Genomic DNA, 16,235 nt, shown 5'->3' on the forward strand with positions numbered 1-16,235 from the left:
CTACTCAAAACCCATCCACGTACACAGAGTTAACATTAGGCACCTCATCTCAGATTGTTCTAGCAGCGATCTGTCTAGAGTCTGGAAAGTGGGCACTGGCAGGCTACTGCGCCATCCATGTATGCAAACTTGTGTTTGTGTGGGTCTTATGAGGAGGTGATGCGTGAGGGGAGGAGACCCTGTTGTTTGTTGCCAATCTTGGGAGAGATGAGGAGAAGCACCCGTGTTGCTGTGGGCCCACAAGCTGTGCTGGAAGCTTCATGCAAAAGATCCTCACTGCACCTCTGCAGCTTGGGAATCCCCAAATGGTCAGGTGTAAATCTGGAAGACCAATTAAAACCTGAGGTTTATAACCTCATTATCATCTTTAAATGAGTATATTGCTACTTGCTTAAAGTCTTCCATTTGTGCTCCATCTCAGTTAAAAACAATTAAAACCAGATGTGGCCAGGTTTTAGATTCTTTTTACTTTTACCCCCCACATTTTCCAAACCTACCCATTTTGGGGGGATTAAAATTCCTTCCCGTGAGACCATTGGAACACCCTGATTGTTCCCCTGATTATTTCGTTGGTAACTATGCAGACTTGAGAATCACCCAGTCATTACGGTGCAGTACATAATGCGTTTACAATTGGGCTACCAAAGAACCAAATGATCTCTTTCTTAACAAAAGATGATGTCAACAATGATTAAAAATCCAATACCCATTCAGATTAAAATGACCCAACACTGAGAGGCCACATGTTACAGTAAAGTAACATGGCTGACTGGTCTCCAACAGTGAAACAAAGTGAGTGGGTGTGAGTAATTAGGTACACACATTACAGTCTACAAGCAGCAGTGAGCTGGCCACCTGAGAATGTCCAAGATCTCATTTACACTCATCCATCTGTGGAACCCCCTCAGCCTCTTGGATAGTCCTGCTTTTTTGCCTGCATGACCTGATCTAGGAGGCTAATTAATGCAACTATTATCGAAGTAACCTCTGCACACATCTGCAGGCTGGATGGAATGGAACATTCGCTTCCAGCCTCTGAGGGTGACTGTGCAGGACAGGACACGGCTTCTATAACACCATTGATGGTGCAAGGAATAATTTACATGATTACATTAAATTGGAGTCTTTGCATTTTAAAAATTGAATTCTCATGAACTGATTTTAAATTCTTAATATTTATTCCCGCACCAGAATTGCGTTCAGAAGGACCATAAACATTACTAAATAAAAATGAAGTTTTAAAATAAAAATCATAATTAAATTATGTATTTCCAAATGAGATCAAACCTAATTCTCAGTTTGTTTGCAGGTTCATGATTTGGAAGAATAGATTAAACAATTGGTTTTTGAGTTAATAGGCATATCTTTAAATTAATTAACTTGAATTATTTAGTGGTTAAGCACTTGTGGAGCCGGATTTGAATGTTTGTAGACTGAGGTCTAATAAGGGCAGGAGATTTGTCCTGTATTTAATGAAGCTACTCACAGCTGTATCTTTGAGACTAGGTCAGTCTGGACCAATATGTAGTGTCAAACACAATAGAGACATATCCCAACTCCATCAGAGTCTATACTGAATGACCTGGTAATGTGTAAAGGAGGCAAAATGGAGAATATCATTCCCATGTGGTAGGAACAGAATCATAGAATTCCTAATGTGTGGAAACAGGCCTTTCGGTCTGACAAATCCACACCGACCCTCTGAAGAGTAACCCACCCAGACCCGTTCCCCTACATTTAAGCCCTGAATAATGCATCCGACCTACACATGCCTGAATACTATGGGCAATTTAGCATGGCCAATTCACCTACCCTGCACATCTGCATCTCCCACGCAGACACAGGGAGAATGTGTAAACTCCACAGAGACAGTAACCCAGCTGAAATTGGTTATTCAGTCATTCTAGCTTATACCATAAATCATACAGATCATATCCGATTCAAATTTTTTGTTTATTTAATCTTGCAGCATGGTCGTCACTGGCAAGGCCAGCATTTATTGCTCCTCTGTTATTGCCCAGGGGGCGGTTAGGAACCAACCACATTGCTGTGGGTCTGGAGTTACCTGTAGGCCAGACCAAGTAAGGATGGCAAATTTCCTTTCGAGTCATACAGTAATAGACATGTACAGCACAGAAACAGACCCTTTGGTCCAACTCAACCATGACGACCAGATATCCCAACCCAATCTAGTAAGACTCATTAGCGAACAGATTGTTTTTATGACAATCAGCAGTAGTTGTATGGTCACCTTTAGGCTGGCTTTTTAATTCCAGATGTGTATTGAAGTAAAATTTCCTGGTGGGATTTGAATCCATGATACCAAGGCATTAATCTGGGCTTTTATATGCTAGGCCAGTGACAATACCATTAAACCACTGCATAAGGTTGGCTTACATAAGGTTGAGGAAACAGGGTTCAGACAGAGCAGTGGAGGGATACAGGATAGCCAGAAGGGACCTGAAGAAAGGGATTAGGAGAGCTAAGAGGGGGCATGAAAAATCCTTAGCGGATAGGATCAAGGATAACCCCAAGGCATTTAATGCTTATGTGAGAAACCTGAGAATGACGAGAACGAGGGTAGGTCCGATCAAGGACAGTAGTGGGAGATTGTGTATTGAGTCGGAAGAGATAGAAGAGGTCTTGAACAAGTACTTCTCTTCAGTATTTACGAATGAGAGGGACCGTATTGTTGAAGAGGAGAGTGTGAAACGGACTGGTAAGCTAGAAGAGATACTTGTTAGGAAGGAAGATGTGTTGGACATTTTGAACAACTTGAGGATAGACAAGTCCCCCGGGCCTGACGGGATATATCCTAGGATTATGTGGGAAGCAAGAGAGGAAATTGCAGTACCGTTGGCAATGATCTTCTCGTCTTCACTGTCAACGGGGGTGGTACCAGGGGACTGGAGAGTAGCAAATGTTGTGCCCTTGTTCAAAAAAGGGAATAGGGATAACCCCGGGAATTACAGGTTCAGTTAGTCTTACTTCTGTGGTAGGCAAAGTAATGGAAAGGGTACTGAGGGATAGGATTTATGAGTATCTGGAAAGACACTGCTTGATTAGGGACAACCAGCACGGATTTGTGAAGGGTAGGTCTTGCCTTACAAGTCTTATTGAATTCTTCGAGGAGGTGACCAAGCATGTGGATGAGGGTAGAGCAGTGGATGTAGTGTACATGGATTTTAGTAAGGCATTTGATAAGGTTCTCCATGGTAGGCTTATGCGGAAAGTCAGGAGGCATGGGATAGAGGGAAATTTGGCCAATTGGATAGAAAACTGGCTAACCGGTTGAAGTCAGAGAGTGGTGGTAGATGGTAAATATTCAGCCTGGAGCCCGTTACAAGTGGAGTTCCGCAGGGATCAGTTCTGGGTCCTCTGCTGTTTGTAATTTTTATTAATGACTTGGATGAGGGAGTCAAAGGGTGGGTCAGTAAATTTGCAGATGATACGAAGATAGGTGGAGTTGTGGACAGTGAGGAGGGCGTTTGTCATTTGCAAAGGGACTTAGATATGATGCAGAGCTGGGCTGAGGAGTGGCAGATGGAGTTCAACCCTGCCAAGTGTGAGGTTGTCCATTTTGGAAGAACAAATAAGAATGCGGAATACAGGGTTAATGGTAGGGTTCTTAGTCAGGTGGAGGAACAGAGGGATCTTGGGGTCTTTGTACATAGATCTTTGAAAGTTGCCACTCAGGTGGATAGAGTTTGTAAGAAGGCCTATGGTGTATTATCGTTCATTAGCAGAGGGATTGAATTCAAGAGTCGTGAAGTGATGTTGCAGCTGTACAGGACTTTGGTTAGGTCACAGTTGGAGTACTGTGTGCAGTTCTGGTTGCCTCACTTTAGGAAAGATGTGGAAGCTTTGGAGAGGGTGCAGAGAAGATTTACCAGGATGTTGCCTGGAATGGAGAATAGGTCGTACGAGGATAGGTTGAGAGTTCTCGGCCTTTTCTCGTTGGAACGGCGAAGGATGAGGGGTGACTTGATAGAGGTTTATAAGATGATCAGGGGAATAGATAGAGTAGACAGTCAGAAACTTTTTCCCCGGGTACAACCGAGTGTTACAAGGGGACATAAATTTAAGGTGAAGGGTGGAAGGTATAGGGGAGATGTCAGGGGTGGGTTCTTTACCCAGAGAGTGGTGGGGGCATGGAATGTGCTGCCCGTCGGAGTGGTAGAGTCAGAATCATTGGCGACCTTTAAGCAGCATTTGGATAGGTACATGGATGGGTGTTTAATCTAGGATAGAAGTTCGGCACAACATCGTGGGCCGAAGGGCCTGTTCTGTGCTGTATTGTTCTATGTTCTATGTTCTAACAAGTTAGTGATGATAAGCTTTTTAAAGTGTTTCTCCTGGATTTTGTTAACTGCAGAGAGTAATGTCTGTTTTTCAGTAAGTTTGCAATAGTTTCTTCTGAGCCTACAACTGCTAGTGTTTGATGCAGCACAGAACTCTGTTGATGTTTGTATGTAATATTTGTGGATTTCTTGATTGGCTAATTGTATTTGGAAAGATACTGAATATGCATTCAGTAATATTTATCAGGAGACTTGCTGGTTCTATCATGGAAGTGGACTTCTCCTACTAATGCAGAGTAAAGCCTAAAAGGTGATTGAATCGTTCACATAGCTCAATATTTACTTGATCAACATTATTTTGTGTTTGTTAACTTTGATCTGTGTGTTTGCAGTTCTGGTGAGACCGTTCAATAAGTCAAGAATATAGTGTGCGTAACGATATTGTGGATACTGCTAGAGGTAATTTTCTTTATCGGACTAAAGGCTAAACAAAAAGTTATTGAAAAGACTGGCAGTTGTTTACAAGTTTGATATTTCCATATAAGATACCTCTGTTGTAGTCATTTTGAAGAACGTTATTCTGTCAGTGTTTAACATTATAAATTGCTACATCATCCCGTTCCTGTTCAATTTTATTCTGCCATCGATGGTAATGTAATTGCGAGCTCTGGTTGCTAGTTTACTGCATTGTATGAGTCTTCAAGGTCAGTCCCCTCACTCAGTCACCGTCTGTGTATCAGAACCATTGAAAATCAATGGCAATATTACTAGGAAGGGATAAACTGTTAAAATACACTTTAATCACTTACATTGATACAATGCACTGGGGTAATGCATTTGAGTTCGAGCCCCCCTATTCGCTGATTCATCACAAAATTTAAAACTTTTATTAAGTACTCAAGGTTCCCCAACTTACCTGACTTTCAGACTAAGATTGTTAGAACGTAAAGAGCAGATACTGTACTGAACCAGAATGACTAGTTATTACAGGTAATTAGGCTGTAGCTATGAAGCTATAAAGAGTTCATATTTAACACCACAAATTAAAACTGTAATGCCCTTATAAACTCCCCCTTACAGACTCATAGGAGAAAACAGATGATGGACAGAGGGGGAAAAACAGTTCAGTAGTCTTTGTTCCCAGGTTCTGTTATTGAGATGATTCTTATGACTTTTTCATTGGCCAGTGTGTCTTCAATTCTCTTTCTCCAGTTTCTTCCATTCATTGGTGAGAGGTTTACTTATAAAATGTTGCTGACTTATCAGTTGCAAATCACAGCTTACAATAACGGTTGCAGGAAAAATAAACTGATTTGCTTCAAGTTTACAGTGAGCTTTGACTGCAAAGAACAGATAGACTGCTTTTGAGATGGAGATAAACTGAACATCTCTCTCTGTCTCTGACTCTGAAGCTTGTTCCAGCTCTAAGCTGTTCAGTTGCCTGAGAACAAGTCACATAGTTGTTGGCAGGCAAAAGATCTCTATCATCGATAACAGGTCAGTAGCCCACTGATCTTTTGTTGCCGGCAAATCATCTGTAATTCTGAAACAGCTGCTCGTTTCGTTGTTTATACAATGCCTTGTAATGGATGGAAAGTTATGCATTTCTCAAAACTTACAGCTACCCTTTCAAACAATGGTTTTTAAAACAGCTATTTCTCATTGCAGTCCACAGTTGTTAAAAACACTAAAATAAAAATACATGCTCCTTACAATATATGGAGCAATAGCCTATTTTCATATGATGTCAAGATTAGAGTGGTGCTGGAAATGCACAGCAGGTCAGGCAGCTTCCGAGGAGCAGGAAAATCGACGTTTCAGGCAAAAGCCCTTCATCAGGAATGAGGCAGGGAGCCTCCGGGGTGGAGAGATAAATGGGAGAGGGGTGGGGCTGGGGAGAAGGTAGCCATAAGTTCAATAGGTGGATGGAGGTGGGGTTGAAGGTGATAGGTCAGAGAGGAGGGTGGAGTGAATAGTGGGAACAAAGATTGGCAGGTAGGACAGGTCATGAGGATGGTGCTGAACTGGAAGGTTGGAACTGGGGTAAGGTGGGTAGAGGGGAAATGAGGAAACTGGTGAAGTCCACATTGATGCACTGGGGTTGAAATGTTCGGAGGTGGAAGTTGAAGCGTTCTTTCTCCAGGCGTCCGGTGGTGAGTGAGTGGCAGTGGAGGAGGCCCAGGACCTGCATGTCCTCGGCAGAGTGGGATGGGGAGTTGAAATGTTGGGCCACGGGGCGGTGAGGTTGATTGGTGCGGGTGTCCTGGAGATATTCCCAAAAGCGCTCTGTGAGAAGGCATCCAGTCTCCCCAGTGTAAAGGAGACCGCATCGGGAGCAACAGATACAATAAGTAACATTTGTGGATGTGCAGGTGAAACTTTGATGAATGTGGAAGGCCCTTAGATGGAGGTGAGGGAGGAGGTGTGGCGTGGGTTTTGAAATTCCTGCGGTGGCAGGGGAAGGTGCCAGGAGGAGAGGGAGGGTTGTTGGGGGGTTTGGACCTGACCAGGTAGTCATGGAGAGAATGGTCTTTGCGGAATTTTCATATGATTACTGGTCCTTCTCCAATCCCTAAACTGGATTTTGGTGTGTCCTAACCATATATTTTTTTGAATTTATTTATTCATTTGTCGGATGTGGGTGTCATTGGCTGACCAGCATTTATTGCCTGTCCCGAGTTGTCCCTTGAGAAGGTGGTGGTGAGCTGCCTTCTTGAACTGCTGCAGTCCACCTGCTTAGATTCTCCCACAATGCCATTAGTGAGGGAATTCCAGGATTTTGACCTCGTGACAGTGAAGGAGTATTGATGTATTTCCATATCAGGATGGTGAGTGACTTGGAGGGGAACTTGCAGGGGGTTGTGTTCCCATGTATCTGCTGCCCTTGTCCTTTAGATGAAGGTGGTTGTGGGTTTGGAAAGTGCTGTCTGAGAATCTTTGGTGAATTTCTGCAGTGAATCTTGTAGATAGTACACACTGCTTCCGCTGAGTGTCGGTGGTGGACATCGTGAATACTTGTGGATTTGGTACCAATCAAGGGGGCTGCTTTGTCCTGGATGGTGTCAAGCTTCTTGAATGTTGTTGAAACTGCAAGTGTGGAATATTTCACCACACTCCTGACTTGTGCCTTGTAGATGGTGGACAGGTGTTGGGGAGTCAGGAGGTGTGTTACTCGCTGCAATATTCTTTACCTCTGACCTGGTCTTGTAGCCATTTTGTTAATATGGTGAGTCCAGTTGAGCTCCTGGTCAACGATAATCCCCAGGATGTTGATAACGAGGGATTCAATGATGGTAACAGCATTGAATATCAAGGAGCAGTGATTAGGTTGCAACAATGCTAACATGTCCTGTTCAGAAATCAATGACAATAACAGTTGATAATGACAGTAAGCAGTCTTGCTGAAACCTTGCCCTCTCAGGGGTTTTCTTTACATTTTAGTGCTCTACTAAAGGTGAAATTGAGGAAAATCCTCTGTAGTGTGTTTGCGATAGAGAGAAACTCTTGCAGTCCTTAATGGTCTGAAGATCTCCCACAGTATCAACTTTAAACAGATAGTTGCAAGTATTTTAGTTGAAACAGTCAGTGAATGTCAGTTACTCATTAAATAGTGACATCATTGTCATTAAGCTAGCTTTTACTTCCACATGTTTTCTTTTCTTGATATAAAATCTCAGTATCTGCTTTGTCCCAAGAATATCAGCCAGGGATTTCTGGAAGACTGGTCTGCTGGCAGTACTGCTTTGTCATCACCTCCCTATACTTCATACGACAACCACCTGATCTCAGCAACAAGTCTAATGAGCTCTCATTGCACGCCATCCAGAGCTGGCATGTTCTTCTGTGGATAAATTTATAAGTACTTCATTGTTTATAAATGTTCAAATAGTTGTGGAGGATAAGCTCCTGACAATGTGTGTCCAGTAGTGTACAGCAATCATGTATCACACTCTTTGGAGGGCTGGTGTGGGCTCAATGGGCCAAATGGTTTGCTTCCACACTGTAGGCCTTCTATGTTGCACCTGTTATTTTGCACCTCTCTGTCAGTTTGCTTAGTTGGTTGGATGGCTGGTTTGTGACGTAGAGTGATACCAACATTTCCTATCCTGCCTTCTCATCTTCACCCCTTCTCTGAGGTGCAGTGACCCTAGTTAAACCACCATAAGTTGTTGTTTTCTCTCTCTGTCAATGAGAGAGAAGTCCTATGGTCCTCTGGGACTATGGCAACTTTACCCAAATTGAATAAACTTTCCCAAACTCCTTTTTCAAATTATTTGCTTTTCTTGCTGTTTCAAAGTAAGGTGGGAGACCTACAAAGGCAACACAGTGGCTCAGTGGTTAGCATCCCTGCCTCACAGCTCCAGGGACCTGAGTTTGATTCCACCTTCAAGTGACTGTGTGTGGAGTTTGCATATTCTCTGCGTGTCTGCACGGGTTTCCTCCGAATGCTCCGGTTTCTTCCCATAGTCCATAGATGTGCAGGTTAGGTGGACTGGCTGTGGGAAATGTATGGTTAGAGGGATGAGGTGGTTCTGGATGGGATGCTCTTCAGAGGTTCGATGTGGACCTGATGGGCCGAGTGGCCTGCTTCCACACTATTCTATGTTTCTGTGAATTCCTGTTGGCTCCAGGGGGAGTCTGGCTCTGCAATTCAGAGCTGTGGGCTACAGTAGCATGCTATCAGCTTTCTAGGATCACCTTGTATTTCAGTACTGTAATGAGACATAGTATTCTCATTGGGAAGAAGCCTGTGTTTCTGCTCGTAATTGTATTCAAATCAGTTAGCAGCTCCCTTAACCATTAACCAGTTTAAAGATGCTGTGAACTTTAACAGCTCAAAAAAGATTATAACATGAACACAACAGTAAGCGGATCAACCCCGTGGCTGAACTGTATCTTAACTTTTGATTCAATAACCATTAACAAAAATCTGTCAATCTCCATTTTTATCATTTCAGTGGAATCCCCACTATTCAGTTATACTTTTGGAGGGCGAAGTGTGTGAGATCTCCACGACCCTCTGTTTGAATAAATGCATCCTACCATCACCCAATACTAGTCCTGGCTCTAAGGGTTAAGATAATACTCTATTCTTCACCGTTCTGTCAAAGCTGGCTGCTTACAAATGTAGTCACATGTAACATAATTTAGAGATGCAGGTGTTGGACTGGGGTGTACAAGGTTAAAGATCACTCAACACCAGGTTATAGTCCAACAGGTTTAATTGGAAGCACTAGCTTTCTGAGCTCTGCTCCTTTATCCCACAACCACCTGATGAAGGAGCAGTGCTCCAAAAGCTAGTGTTTCCAGTTAAACCTGGTGTTATATGATTTTTAACTTTGTACATGTAACATAGACATCAGAGCGTCAGCATTTAGATCTAAAACTCCTTGTCCCAGTGATGTGGCTGTTGCAGAAGTGAGACTGAGAATCTGCTTCTGTTTCCAAGGTGTGACCTAGCACCATTTGGTTGCGAGGTTAGAGTTGGGTGTGAATTATCTTTGCTGTCATGTTATTTACCAACTGGGGCTTCCTGCATTCATCCCGAGTGTGAGTGTGTGAGTGGAATACTGTGCAGTGAACACTAACCTGCTTGTGTGTTTTCCTTTGTAATGGCATCTGTAGGATTTCGACTGAATGCCTCTTCATGGCCCATGTTCTTGCTGAAAACTCTAAGTGGAGCAGAAATGGCACCTGTCAGAATATTTCACAAGGTAGGCATTCTTTCCTCCAATTCACCCTTGTCTTTGTGTGGAGCCTTGACATTTCTACAGGGGGGTTTCCACTTTGGAAAAAAATCTCGCTGTTAAACTCCTTTTAACGTCATCAGCTCCAACAGAATATCTTCATGAACTTGAATGTGTCTGGGAATGCTTTGGGTTGGCTAAGGACTGATTTTGATTCAGCGTTTGGGAGATACCTGAACCTCAAATTTGCAATTACTCCCTCTTTGAGTTTTTCTATCCCGAGGGGAATTGCATTGTTTCTGTTTGGTTTCTGCTCACCTCCCGTGACAGCAGAGAAACCTGGTCTTTACCTACCAGCTCAAACCTTGTATCCTCCTCAAGAGGAACCTGAAACTGTTGGATTTTAATGTGCTCCAGTCTTCCTTTTCCCACTGGGAATCCTGAGATATTATTAAATAAAATTGGAAAATGCTGGAAACGCTCGGCAGGTTAAGCAACATCTTTGGGGAGAGAAACAAATTTAACATTTCAGGTCATTGATGTTTCATGAGAAATACCCTTGTCTGGGTTGAGTCAATTGTTACTGTAATGTGGAGCTTTCTCTCTCGGGTAATCGGAGCAATACACTTTCTTCCTGAGTTTTGTTAGATGCGTGTGTTAAATTGAGGTCAGAAGTTTCCTTTACCAGCCTGAAAGATTTGGAGACACCAGTGTTGGACTGGGGTGTACAAAGTTTAAAATCACACGACACCAGGTTATAGTCCAACATGTTTGTTCGAAAGCACTAGCGTTCGGAGCACTTCTCCTTCATCAGGTAGGTACTTCAGACAACCACCTGATGAAGGAGCAACGCTTTGAAAGCCAATGCTTCCAAATAAACCTGTCATATATAACCTGGTGTTGTGTGATTTTTAACTTTGTACAGCCTTAAAGAGTTTTAGTTATTTTGCAATATCTTCGATCAGACTGCAGTTTTGGGAGTGAAGATCTTTTGATGCTGCAGACTGGTCTGTTAAAGGACACTTGCGAAATAACTGACAATATCTCCTGCCCCTTACCTTGTTACCAGTTTAAATATAATTATTAATGCCTCTACACTCCCCAACCTCTCCACGAATATGGGACCATATTGATAAGATGGGGCTCATGTTTTATCCATGAGCCCCATCTTATCAGTGAATGATGATGGGTCTACAATAAAGTTACTAAAATTGTCTCTCAACTGTGAAGTAGAAAGGGGAGAATCAGCCTATGTTTCTGACTCTTGACAGAATCTAGAACGGCTTTGGCCACAGCAAAGTGCTGAGTTTGACCAGGATGCCCCCCAAAGTCAAATAGCCTATTGACATCATCAAGGCGGGGTTCCTGGAGGAGCCGGTGAGGTTGGGGAGGCGGGGGGGGGAAGCAGGCGGGGGCAGGGGGGGTGGTTGGGTGGGTGATACATGGTGGTGGGGGAAGAAATTAATTAGAGGCAAGTTGGGAAGAGAAACAATTTGTTTGAAGGATGAGTACCCTACTATGGATTTGGAAAATTGCCTCTGAGTTTTCTCAGTGATTTTACTGGCCCCTTTTTAAGTCACTTTTATGTCATTCCTGCTTCACTGCCAACAAGTACTTCATAAAAGCTGCACAAATTGACTGGCTCCCAACTGGTGTGTGCCTTAGTTGTTTATGAGAAATGCAGGTCGCATTTTAAGTGAGCGGCAGAATGGTGTGACCTTCCAGCGAGAGTGTTTTCAGAACCAAGTATACAGTATCCTCAAAATGACCAGACATGACCTGGCCCATGGTCCTGATAGTCACTGATCAGTGCTTTACATTAAACAGGAACCACCATCACCTTCCCAGAACTTTTACAAAGTGGGGATGAAACTGGAGGCAGTCGACCGGAAGAATCCGCATTTTATTTGCCCAGCAACGATTGGAGAAGTGAGAGGGACTGAAGTGTTGGTGACGTTTGACGGATGGCGAGGGGCTTTCGATTACTGGTGTCGATATGACTCTCGGGACATGTTCCCTGTGGGATGGTGTTCTCTGACCGGAGACAACCTGCAGCCACCAGGCACAAAGGGTAAGATTGATTTAAACACTGAACTAAAGCTTTGATTATTGCAAGGGGACTTCTGGAAGTTATATTCTATAAGTTTATTGCAAGGAATTTATAAGAATGTTGCGCAATTCAGAGCCAGTGGGTCCTGCGGCTCTGGGACACTCTCCTTTTAAGCTGAATCTTTTTGAACACAACAGGAGCTGGACATTGAAGTACTTTAAAACAGACTTCCGTTCTTATTGTCTTCAGTTCCTGAAATATTCCTTTTTAACATTGCAAGAAAAATTTACACTGTTGCAATAATAATAAAGTTAAAAATCACACAACACCAGGTTATAGTCCAACAGGTTTAATTGGAAGCACACTAGCTTTCGGAGCGTCGCTCCTTCATCAGATGCCACTACCACCTGATGAAGGAGCGTCGCTCCGAAAGCTAGTGTGCTTCCAATTAAACCTGTTGGACTATAACCTGGTGTTGTGTGATTTTTAACTTTGTACACCCCAGTCCAACACCGGCATCTCCAAATCATGGCAATAATAATAAAGATTGTTCAGCGATTGGGTTGAGCAAATAGAAAAGGGAGCATTCCATACTGGCAACTTCTCTGTGGGAAACAGACAAGATAGCCTTCTGTTCTCTCTGCAGATGCTGCCTGACTTAGTGAGTGCTCCCAGCATTTTCTGAGGGTGATTGCTGTAATTTTGGGAACTGACCACTAAGTGTCACTATTTGCCTAGTTGTGTGACAGCACTACTTCAAAGTTGCCCTCCATTTTGTACTTAAGACCAATAATTGGAACTCTTGAACATGAAAGCATATGGACTGTCTGAGTTCATAGTATCACAGTCTCAGGTCGAACAATGGTGGAGCACAGGCTAAGCGCAATGTTTGATCAAATGTCATAAAGGAGAAACCTGAGTTGTGGAGCAAGAAAAAAGGGGTTCCATTGAAGTCAGCCCTATCTGAAGAGATCACTACCCCCGATGGTTACTCTTCATCAGGTGATTGATGTGACAGAGCACAGAAGAGGTTAACAATATTAACTTCTCAGTCAAGTAGCAGCCTGTGTTTTAATGACACTGTTGCTGTGGTAATAGCAAAGAAAATGATATTTTGGAATTGCAGTTTTAACTACAAAACCTTTGTAAGGGGGTTGTTTTGCATTTTATGGTGCTGGATCTAATTGTGAGTTTTGTTTGCCAGAATTTCAGGAGAAATTTTAACGATCATTTTGAGAGATCTGCTCAGCAGACGGAAGGAATATAAAGAGTTTGTACTGGTTGCTTGTGGAGGGAGCAGCATTTTAACCCTTCAGTTGCACAGAAGAAAGTGAGGACTGCAGATGCTGGAGGGTCAGAGTCAAAAAGCGTGGTGCTGAAAAAGCACAGCAGGACAGGCAGTATCCGAGGAGAAGGAGAGTCAACGTTTTGGGCATGAGCCCTTCAATCAGGAAGGTGGGGAAAGGGCTGAGAGATAAATAAGGGGGTAGGGATGGGGGGAAGATAGCTGGGAAGGTGATAGGTGGATGCAGGTGGGGGTTGATAGTGATAATTTGGAGGGGAGGTTGGAGTGGATAGATGGGAAGGAAGATGGCGGGTAGGATAGTTCAAGAGGGCGGTGCTGAGTTGGAGGATTGGATCTGGGATGAGGTGCAGGAGGGGAGATAAGGGAACTGGTGAAGTTGAGGTTGATGCAGTGTGGCTGGAGGGTCCCAAGGCAGAAGATGAGGCGTTCTTCCTCCAGGCATAGGGTTCCTTCAGTTGCACAGTCCAGTTTAGTGTTGATGTGAAGCGCTCGTGTAGGATAATTCAGATACTGAGGTCCAGCTGATAATCTGCAAAGATTTAGAGTGTAACACCAACGTGTGTGTCTCATCTTCACTTTAGGATCAGGTCAAACATGGACTTCAGATTTTTTTTCGTTTGTGTGGGACATGGGAGTCACTGGCTAGGAATTGTCTATCCCTCATTGCCCAAGAAAAAATGATGAACTGTCAACTTGAACAAGTTTGTGTACTGTAGGTTGGCCCAGAGGAGTTCCAGGGCTTTAAACCAGCAACACTGAAAGAATGGTGATATATTTCCAAGTCAGGGTGGTGAGCGGATTGGTGTGGAATTTGCAGGGGGTGGAGTCTCCTGCTTTTATCTTTCTCGTTGATAGAGGTTGTAGGTTTGGAAGATGCTGTCTAAGAGGCCTTGGTGAATTCTGCTGTGCACATTGTAAATGGTACATGCTGCTGCTACTGAGCATCGATGTTGAAAGGAATAAATATTGAAGATAGAGGATTTGATACCAGTTAAACATGCTGCTTTGTGCAGGAGTCAGGCACTGTGTATTTTGTAACTGTCGGTGTAAAATTGAGCCTGTTCACTTTGCTACAGTTACAGTAATCTTGTTCTATTTATGGAGGGAGTTGTATTTTTCCTCCTGTTTACTCACAATCAGAGAACTGTTCTAGCACAGGGGAGGCCATTCAACCCATTGTTTCTGCATGGGGTCTCGTGCCATTCTCCAGCTTCTTTCCCATACCCTTGCACATTTCTATCCAAATAATCATCCAATACCCTTTTGAATGTCTCAAATGAATCGCCCAAGTAGTGCATTCCAGACCCTAACTGCTCACGGTGTGGAAATGTTTCCTTCTCACATCACCCTTGCTTCTTATGCACATCACTCTAAATCTCTGCCCTCCTGTAATAGGCAGGAACTGTTTCTCCCCATCTACTCTCTCCAGCCCAATCAAGACTTTGCATATCTCTGTCAAACTTCCTGTCAGCTTTCTTTTCTCCAAGGAGAACAACTTCTTCGATTTGTCCTTATCGCCGAGGTTTCTCATTCCTGGAACCATTCTTGTAAACCGCTTCTGTACTCTCTCTCCAATGCATTCACAACTTTCCTATAATGTGGCGTCACAACTGTACACAGTACTGCAGCTGAGGTCTAAAATACGTCTTCCACAAGTTCAACATCACCTCCGTGCTCTTGTACTCTATGTCTTCAGCTTTATTAATAGCCTTACGTAAATATTTTCTAATCAGCCAGTTCAGAGAGGTTATTACATGCCTCTGGAGCTGATGGGACTTGAACCCAGATCTTCTGGCTCAGAGATAGGCACACTACAAATGGAGACAGTGTATGTTTTATTGCCCATTCCCTCTGGCTGTCCTGCCATTTATAATGAGCTGTGCCCAGGTCTCTCTGCTCCTGCACCCCCTTTAGAATTATACTCCTACTTTACGTTGCCATTCAATGTCCCTCCTGCCAAAGTGCATCACCTCACACTTCGTAATGAACCATCCTCTGATGTCACAGAGGTGACTGCTCCATTTGGATTGAAATATAATTTCTGATCTTTCCATTTGTGCAAAATAAGAGTCAGCTTTAGACTTGGCTCAGAATTAGCATTGGATGAGTGAACTCCTTAAAAGGTCATGTTTGAATCCTTACTGATGAGAAGTTAAACTAGTTCTATTTGCATGTTCAGATGATGTAAAATTCATGAATGCTATTTAAAGAAGACTAGGTTTGCAGAGCAACATTTGTCTGTCAAGTAACATCATCATTATTTATCTGACTGACGGAAGGTCCTCATGCAGTATTTTCAGATTGCAACACACTGAGGAGTGGGAGACTGTGGTTGGATACCAAAGCTTTGTTTGGTTCACTGTTTCTGTTTCCATTTATGTCGAATAAGTAACTTGCAATGTGTCAATGTGACCCTAGGAACAATATCTGAACGTACATCAACTCAAATGTCTGCTAAACTGATAGTGGGAGAACCCTCCCTCAGAAGGTTGTGAATCTGTGGAATTCCTTCCTGGGAGCTGTCAAGACTGGATTGTAAATATATTCAAAGCTGAAGGAGAGAGATTTTTAATCAGTACGGGGAAATGAAGGGTAATGGGGGTAAAGACAGTAAAGTGGAGTTGAGGATTATCAGATCAACCCAGATCTCATTGAACAGACTCGATGGGCTGAATGGCTTCCTTCTGCTCTTATGATCTTGTATTGCAGTTCCCTGAGAGACTAGGGTGGGATTTGATCATTGATCCTTTTGGAACATTAACTGACAGGATTAACAAAGGCAATGTTTGTTTCACTCCCTTTCTTGGAGCTTCTTCAAATTCACTTTGAGTTAAGGCTTTATTTGCCTACTTCTGCAGACAGAAAGGAGTTTAAACAAGTTCCTGCTTGCA

The 16,235-nt window shown here is 43.2% G+C and overlaps 1 protein-coding gene across 10 annotated transcripts in view; it reads left to right on the forward strand.

Annotated features, from left to right (window-relative positions):
* Nucleotides 1-16,235, forward strand: part of scmh1 (Scm polycomb group protein homolog 1) — a 198,471-nt gene that overhangs the window by 108,014 nt on the left and 74,222 nt on the right. For all 10 annotated transcript variants that reach the window (XM_072547970.1, XM_072547977.1, XM_072547978.1 and 7 more), the window contains 2 exons: nucleotides 9,927-10,015; nucleotides 11,816-12,059. In XM_072547970.1, coding sequence (XP_072404071.1) covers nucleotides 9,927-10,015; nucleotides 11,816-12,059 — 333 coding nt within the window. The remainder of the gene's footprint in view (nucleotides 1-9,926; nucleotides 10,016-11,815; nucleotides 12,060-16,235) is intronic.

The sequence above is a fragment of the Chiloscyllium punctatum genome, chromosome 27, assembly GCF_047496795.1.
Source record: "Chiloscyllium punctatum isolate Juve2018m chromosome 27, sChiPun1.3, whole genome shotgun sequence".
Taxonomy (NCBI): domain Eukaryota; kingdom Metazoa; phylum Chordata; class Chondrichthyes; order Orectolobiformes; family Hemiscylliidae; genus Chiloscyllium; species Chiloscyllium punctatum.